Source organism: Nymphaea colorata, chromosome 8 (genome assembly GCF_008831285.2).
Source record: "Nymphaea colorata isolate Beijing-Zhang1983 chromosome 8, ASM883128v2, whole genome shotgun sequence".
Classification (NCBI taxonomy): Eukaryota; Viridiplantae; Streptophyta; class Magnoliopsida; order Nymphaeales; family Nymphaeaceae; genus Nymphaea; species Nymphaea colorata.
This window is the reverse complement of record NC_045145.1, coordinates 23,432,058-23,440,270: the sequence shown is the minus strand read 5'-3', so window position 1 is coordinate 23,440,270 and position 8,213 is coordinate 23,432,058. Positions and strand designations below refer to the sequence as shown.

The 8,213-nt window shown below is 36.4% G+C and overlaps 1 protein-coding gene across 8 annotated transcripts; it reads right to left on the bottom strand.

The window, feature by feature from the left end:
* Positions 1 to 1,983: 1,983 nt before the first annotated feature.
* On the bottom strand, positions 1,984 to 7,830 carry LOC116259437 (uncharacterized). 8 transcript variants are annotated; one of them, XM_050079058.1, is made up of 9 exons: positions 7,434 to 7,830; positions 6,121 to 6,328; positions 5,145 to 5,280; positions 4,075 to 4,166; positions 3,673 to 3,964; positions 3,162 to 3,392; positions 2,804 to 2,944; positions 2,490 to 2,690; positions 1,984 to 2,346 (listed from the first exon to the last, which is right to left on the bottom strand). In XM_050079058.1, the coding sequence occupies exons 2-9, from the start codon at positions 6,192 to 6,194 to the stop codon at positions 2,056 to 2,058; spliced, it is 1,458 nt and encodes a 485-aa protein (XP_049935015.1). In that variant the 5' UTR covers positions 6,195 to 6,328; positions 7,434 to 7,830; the 3' UTR covers positions 1,984 to 2,055. The 8 variants fall into 8 exon arrangements, with proteins under 8 accessions (XP_049935015.1, XP_049935014.1, XP_031493119.1 ...); XM_050079057.1 differs by having other exon boundaries at positions 6,121 to 6,314; XM_031637259.2 differs by having other exon boundaries at positions 4,075 to 4,152; positions 5,183 to 5,280; positions 6,121 to 6,314.
* Positions 7,831 to 8,213: the final 383 nt, after the last annotated feature.

The window sequence follows — 8,213 nt, the reverse complement described above, 5'->3', positions numbered from 1 at the left end:
AAATTGAAGATCGTGCTACATCAAAAGGAAGAAATTTGGAACAAGTATCTTAATTTTGTGAATAAGTCATCTTGTTCAACCTTCATACAAATTTAATCGAGTCAACGTGGGTTTAGTAATGAATAGAATGGTAAACGGTATAGCTTATCTTGTGAATACCTCTGTAAGTGGAAAAATCAACCAGAAGAAAGAACTTCTGAATTGGTGGCCTGCTAGGGAGTCCCTTGACAATTTTGCATTGAAAAAGTAGATGTCCGCCTCTGCTATGACAACCTCACTTTTACTCTTTTACAATGGCAAAAACTATACAGGAGAGAGGAGAGGGTGGAATTGTAAAGCTGTGAATCTCAAATTCTAAAGCATATGAAATCGGATCATAGCTGAGGTAATCAAATGTTCCATAGTTCTCTATAGTGATATTGATTCTACCAGTGCGCATTAACTATAGAGAGTGCGCATTAACTATAGAGAAAAACTAATAAGTATATGTTGCCGCTTTAGTATTACATGAGTATAAAGTCCTCATATATAATCATGGAAATTACTTTTTTTTGTGTTTGATCATCATTAAAATTAATAGAGTTCAGCTTCGTTTTCTTCAAATTAACTCTTTTTCTGCCGAATTTGCAGGACACAAGATTCTCATGTTGCACCGTTAACACCATCAGAAAAACAGCTAAATCATAATTCTGATTTTCTACACGAGGCACTCCAAGCAGGAAGGCAGAGACAACAGAGGAGGGAGTTTTGCAGCGAATCAACATGTTAGAGCTTTTTAAGAAGTAATAATAACAACAAATGGGAAGGGTTTATCCGATTTGGACATGTTGCACCTTAAATTGATCTCTCCTTTTTGGAAAAGGAATAAGCTATATTGAATTTACCGTCCACAATAGTCTCTTAATTCCTCCCTAACAAAAAACCTAAACCTTTATATTCTCGTAATCACTACTCTTATAAACTGCAAACAATGGCAGTGTGGCATTTTAATTGACAGGTATACCATGGGTTCACCATAGTTCTCAGAGCAATCTTAAACCCTATGAATAAGGAGAAAAGAAGGGAGGGTGTGGTTTTGGCCCTTCTTCCGGCAGGTTCCTTCACCCAATTATTGTATACTGTGTTAGAAGTTCCACATTAATCAATGTCCGCAGTCAGAATTTTACTGAGAATTTTAAAGTTTTGAGGTAAAAAATGGAAAAAGTTGCTAACATAAACTCAAGATTTTCTTACATCTTTTCTAGTACAACGCTAGAACATTATCATTTTCTTACACAACTTCCAACATTACAGCCAAAAACGTATATATGGTGGCAATTGCATCTGGATATGTTTTTGTCCCGTAAAATTGAGTGCCTTGTATTTGGTGTCAATTTGGTGCCCCTCTCATTTCACGTGTACTTGGCTGAAAAATAAGGGGATATTGCCATTTTTATTAAGTTTATAATATAACTTTTGTAACGAGCGCGCAGCAACGAGATTCAAAATTGATACAAACGCAAACTTTTAAACAAGTTTTTCTAGGATATGATACGGTGAGCCTGAAAAAAAAAACGAAAAAAAAAAAACAGAAAAACTACGGTAAATTTTTAAAAATTTTAAAACATTAAAAATAAGAAAAAATAAAATAAGTGAAAAACTAATAAAGATTAGATTTGCAACTAAAAAAAATTGAAAATGAAAAAAAAAATGTTTGAAATTAAAAAAACTGAAAAAAACTGACAAAAACGCAAAAAAAAGTGTTAAAACACATTTTTTCGTTTTCAACGTTTTTTTTAAAGCGCGTTTTTTTTTAATTTTAAACAGATAGTTAATTTATCACGTTTTTTTATGAAAAAAACACATTTTCCATGACTCTACACAGAACTACCATATTAGATTCAGCATTAGAATTAAGAGTGCACGAATCTCCATACTTTGGCCTTCTTTTCCAAGCAAGAACGACGTATTCAGCTTCCATGGAGTTCATTTTAAGACGCGCAGTAAAAAAAATGAGACCGGTTCTACTGTAAAACGAGCAGGTGAATTCCCATTTCATATACAAAGTATCCCATTTCAAACACTGTCCTTATAAAGAAAATGTCTCAAGCTGTGAAGGCCGCCGTATTGCTTAAGCTTATCAAGAGCACTAGACTCAATCTGTCCAATCCTCTGCTTGGAGACTTTAAAGATACTGCCAATCTCATCCAGTGTCATTGTTCTGCCGTTCTGGAAGCCATATCTATACCTCAACACTTCAGCTTCTCTGGGACTAATAGATCCAATCAGTTTAGTCATCTCTTCACGTAGAAGCTCTCTCATGAACATTTCTGTGGCAGTTTCAGTGTCTTCATCAGGAACCAAGTGCTGCATTACGAAACCATAAACATAGTTAAGAGACTGTCGCAAACAGAGACCCACTTCATGAAAATCTAGGCCTACGTATGACAAAATATTATCATGTACAAAACATACGTCAAAAAATAAGAACTCTATGTTGTAAATCTGACCATGTGTGTAGTGTAGGAGCCCCTGCGAAATGGCTGATCTAGAGAAACAGGATCCTTAGAGGCCTGTAGAACCATTGATAGATTTTCAACAGACAACCCAACAATTTCAGCAACTTCATCCGGTCTTGGAATCCTTCCAGAATTTTCAGACAATAGCTTATTTGTTTTTCGAACACGGGTAATCAGTGTATATACATGCCTCTGTAAAACATTGATAGATTCACATCAATAGTTGCTCATATTACAACCACTTCCACAAAGCCCACGTGCATTCATTCCAAAAACAAGAAAAAAAAATGTGGAAAATTTCATACAGGCAGACGGATCAGCCTCGAGTATCTCACAACCGCTTTTGTTATGCCATCCCTGATCCACCAATATGAGTAAGTTGAGAGACGGTATCCTCGTGAATGATCAAATTTATTAATCCCTCGCAACAGCGACAGGACACCAGCCTAGCATGGAAGTAATTTTTGTCATTTGTATATCAAAAGGATACTCTAAACAACCAGTTAGCTTGCCAATTTCCAGACGTACAACAAAATTGGAGCACCATACAAGAAATAACCATGACTCAGCAATAAACACATGGGAAGACGGCATTTTCCATAAAGCACAGCAGTAGCAATATACAGGAAAAACAGTTGCCCAACTAATATTCATATGGCAAACCTGAACAAGATCCTCGATGGCAATACCTCTACCCTGATGTTCTGCTGCGATAGATCTGATAAGACCCATGGAACTGCTTAATAGTGTATGTTTACTATACCATCCCCTCTTTAGTGATGATCGCATGGCGCTGATATCAGATCCTACAACCCTGGATACTTCGCCCCTTGTTGGCTCCCGCCCAAACACCTTTCTCATAGAACCTCTTGCTTCTTCCACTCGCATGAGTTCCTACAAGCATGAAAATATCGAAGATTACATAAATTAAGTGTTTGTCACTAGTAAGTGCATTTATGCAGATCAGTCCTTTTAGGACACAAAAAGAGAAGGGAAAATTGGACAGATAATTAGGCTATCAAATTTCACATTAAACTACTTAATGGACCAAAGCTGGTCCGCGAATAAAATACCCCTCCCATTTTGTGGTATTCCCTAGTTTTTACCTTGGAATATTCTCTTTTCTACGATAATCCTCCAAGTAAACAACCGTTCATACAGCAAAAAAACAGACCTTAATTGAAGATGAAATCTCTGCTTCTTCAATGACTGATAGCCTTCTAGCTTTGACTCGCAACCTTGGTTTTCCTTTATTAACTAGCCACACAGTCTTTTCTTGATTGACACTAGTGAGAGTTTCAGAAGGTTTATTAGAGTTCCATTTTCTTCTCTCATTCTTAGATTTTCTCTCAAGAAGCCTCCTTGACCTGACAGCCGCAGTAGTTCCAGTGTCCAACAGACTATCTTGCCAGAAATCTTGCTCCTTGATTGGTTTACATGAGGGCTTGCCAGAGTGTTCATCATCTCTATTACAAGGACCACGTGAAACTTGACAATATCAAAAGATAGTTCTCCCAATTTAGACAAAACATTTGGAAGAAAGAAAAGGTTCAATCAAGGAAACACTAGCTCAAACCTGGTGATTCCTGTGCTACGCAAAAATGCTACTTCAGATCCTCCTGTGGTCGACGACGAATTAGAGCCATCTCTCCTCCTGCATGTGTGAAACTATCAAGCTAATAACCATCACTGATACGCCATGCACAATTATTTCGTAAGATGTAAAAGAAATAAAACATCATTCTTCGTTTAGATTAATACCAAAAATTTTAGTACTTTACAAAGATTATGACTCTAGAATAGCAAAAAGGAATCGTATTAAATATATGGAAATATGAGGGGAAAAAATGAAAAATGTTATTATAAGCTCTAGTGTGTTCCTGTCCCTACAAGATCTGGATAGAACTCCACTTTACTGGAAAAGAAATGGCAGCCCTGTACTTGGGAAAAGGACAGAAGATCCTTGGTTCACTGGTCCAAAAATGGAGAAGAGTGTGCACATTTTCCCTTAATAGGAGGAGTTTTTGCTATCATCTATCGGATATTGTTCACATTTTAATACACGGACCCTAAAGGCATGGTTCTTCTCAAGAAAATATTGGGAAAATCTATGAAGTTCCACAGCTTGAAAAGCATAATGAGCGGAAAAGAAAACGGTCTTTTTAGTATTTTACTTTGGAAAATGTAAAAGGACAAGTGGCAGAAGGGTTTGGAAAACATCAAATAAATAGAAAAGAGAAAATCACATGCTTAGTGATATAAAAGGAACTTGTTTTAGAAGGTTCAGGGAGAATATGAGGAAACCATGGGATAATAACACAAAATCTTCCTTTTCTAATAGATGTTTTAACATATTATCAACTAGTTTCAGAAGTGGTGATAATATCAGGACAGTTTCAAAATATTGGACATATTTGTGACAGTGCCAAACATAAAGGCTTGAGACTAAATTGTAAGGGTAATGATCATATGGCAGTTTTGCCCTCTAAAACTTCAAATGTTTGCTTTAACTGTGAGGATGTGATCATTATCATTGTTTCATCAGCATCTCATGAAAACATATAGATAAGTAATATTCCATCAATATATATTGCATTGTTACATATAATATCAAATATTAAATCAAGTTCAAGATATTTCTGATACTTGTGACAATATATAAGATCTTCCGAAGGATGGTTTACACTGGATCAAGATTCTGATTGCAGCTAAAATTTGTTCCATTAGCCTGTCGATTTCCTTCAATGCTTGTAAAATTTTCCCTAAAGCCCTCCCTAAGAACCTGAGAGTGACAAGAAGAATCAGACCTAGTCATGAAAACCTACAAGCAAGAATAAAAATACCCTGATGGAAAGACATTTTATATTGCAAGTGTGGGTCACGAATCAACTTGGAGACCAAACATACAAGAAAGTAAATTTGTTATAGATGGAGAACTGAAAAGGTCAGTTAAAAAATATAAAGGAACTCATAGATTTCTCACATACACTTCCAATGAGAGAGCTTAAGGATATAGAAAATGAACTAAAAGGAAGATCTCTTTTTTCAATTTTATATGCTAGATTGAAAATTTCAATAGGACATGCTCATGCTTTCACGAAAAAGGAGAAATTCAAAGAGATAGCTGGATTGCAAACAGACACACATCCAGATATCCCCATGAATGAGGGTATAACAGTGAATAATCATTGTAACAGGAAAACATGAGTCCAAGATTTTGTTATTCTTTCCCTTGCATGATTTTTCACCTGTTCCGCTATTTTCCCAATGAAAATGCAGTCCAGAACCATGAAACTGATTCTTATTGGTCATATTAGTGCAAATCTCAAACAATTCAGCATGAATATCTTGAACTTGAAGCAGCATAGTTGCCAGCACAGCTACAAAAGAAGCAAATGCCACCTGATTAATTCACTTAGATTCCCTTCATTATTTTTAGCTAAAAGTTCTCTTAGCTGCAGTCAGTGCTTTGACTCTAAATTTATGTGTTTCTGTTTGCAAATTTAGACAACAAAAGCAAATAAATTTCCAGAAAGCTTCTGAAAGGCTATTTAAAGGAGATTACTCCCACAACGGGTATGGATGGTAACAAAAAGGGACACTGTATTACACCAACACACACCAGCTTGAGATCTGGTTCAACTGAACTGTTTCTGCTTGTGCTGTTATCATGTAATTCAGGCTCATCTGCAGCATCCAATGGCTTCACCATTGCCACAAATGGCATGTGAATACAATTTTTAGAAGCTCCTGTACATATGACACGTGTCCGATGTAGATAAACCCCAAACTGAATGGATACCTCGGAAGCAATCCCTGAACAAATTAATCTAGTGCCACTTAGTTCAGTGCTTAAATCGTAGAAACAAAAATTAAAGTAAGATAAAAAGCCAAATGCTAAGACCTTGCACTTTCATTTCTACTGTCCCATTAAACTAATGAAGATACACAATAATAGTTTCTAACCTGCTGAGGGACTGTTTAGTTACCACCACAATTTTCGCAGCTTTGCAGAACCGTTCATTCAACATGCAGACATGTTAAAGGAACTTATTCATTGTAAAACATTGTTGCTTGAATCCAAACAGGACAAATTATAGCCCAATTTCTGAGAGAAAGATCGCAGTTGGCAAATTAAAACCACTAATTCTTTCATAGCTTCATCAGATATCATTCACTAACAATCAGATCAAGAAGCCTAGAATATATAGTAGAGCGACCTATCTTGCTCATATACACGCAATATTTAAATGTTCCCTTCATGTCATTCAAGCTATGTTAGGAGGCTAAGCACTATAAGTGACGAATCTATCTCAAATGTCTACAGAATTATGCCTCCATCATGGTGTTTATATAGTGAGAATGCCTAACAGCACACGATTTACAAACGAACCCAACAGTAATTCATTCACGTATTGCATCTCATAGTCGAGCGAGAAAGGCTCCAGTTTTAGCAAAGATATAACTTCCAGTGATCTCCATTAAAAGGAACACCAGAAAAAAGAAACAAAAGAACCCTTTATAGATCTTAAGACGAATTGGTCATGTTAACTGTAAAATTTCTATCGATCGTACTAAACATTTCCTTGATCAAGGAAAGCCAACTGTTGGCCAAGAAGATTAATATTAATTGCTCCGACTACCAGCATCATCCTTGGCGCTGAATAACCAGTAACCATTTTGAATGAAAATAAAGCCTCACGAACAGGAAAACAAGAAGAAATACCAAAGGCAGGAAGAGTCCATAGTTTGATGAGTACAGTTGAGAAAAATGGAAAGCAGAAGTTCAAAGAAGAAACGGAAAACCGATGAATAAGAGCAAAGAACTAGCATGTTGAACCACTGATCCACTTTAACAAACCTCTGAAATCTTTTCAAAATCAATGGTTTCGACTCTCGAATTTTGCAGAAACAGAGAAGAGGTTAAGTGAATACTGTGGGGAATTTCCGGCGGTCTGGAACCTCTCCCCAATCTTCTTCTGTTGAGATGGTAGTTAGTAATAGTGGGGAGCTGATGAAGCAGAGCAGGAGCAGCCATTTTCACTCCCGTCCACCACCAGGAAAAAAATCGAGCCTCCCCAAGTCTATTTTTGTTGAATTGAAAGCTTCGCTCACCAGAAGCCAGAAGGGCAATACAGATGGTGGATGGTAATGGTGAAAGATGGCTCCTGTACAATCTAAGCCTCTGCTTGGAATTGCTTGGGGACCACCTCGTCCACTTGCCGAAGCCGCGGAGCAACTGAGGATATATCTCCCTTTCTCCCTCTCCACCGCCACGAAATCTTGGCTGATCGGAGCTTCAATGGGTCTACAGTCAACCGCGGCCGCAGCTGCCCGGTTTCTTTCGTTTTCAACTTTTTCGTTTTCTCTATAATATTTAAAAGAATGTGAATTTATAAAAAAAATACATATAGGATGTCTCGATTTTCCTGGCTTTTTAAACTCGACGTTGACTAGAAAACAAAGAGAAGCTTTTTTGTGCTTATTTATATATTTTTAGTATTAAATATTATTGTATAATTAATAATTCAAAATAAAAGGCAAGATCATCCCATATTGAACAGGTTTAGTCTATTTTTAAGTATATCAACTGCACCATCGAATTTCGTGATTGCAGCTTCACTCCGAAACCGGACTCGATAAGATTTAAATACATTTTTAATATTATATATATATATAAATAAATTTTTAATATACATTTAATCGTAATAATAT

Coding starts and splice junctions, on each gene's coding strand:
- LOC116259437 (XM_031637259.2), bottom strand. CDS start 7,536: ATGGCTGCTCCTGCTCTGCTTCATCAGCTCCCCACTATTACTAACTAC. Junction 3,965..4,074: donor CGTAGCACAGGAATCACCAG/GTTTGAGCTAGT, acceptor TCCTTGTAATAG/AGATGATGAACACTCTGGCA. Junction 3,393..3,672: donor AGATTTCATCTTCAATTAAG/GTCTGTTTTTTT, acceptor TCATGCTTGTAG/GAACTCATGCGAGTGGAAGA.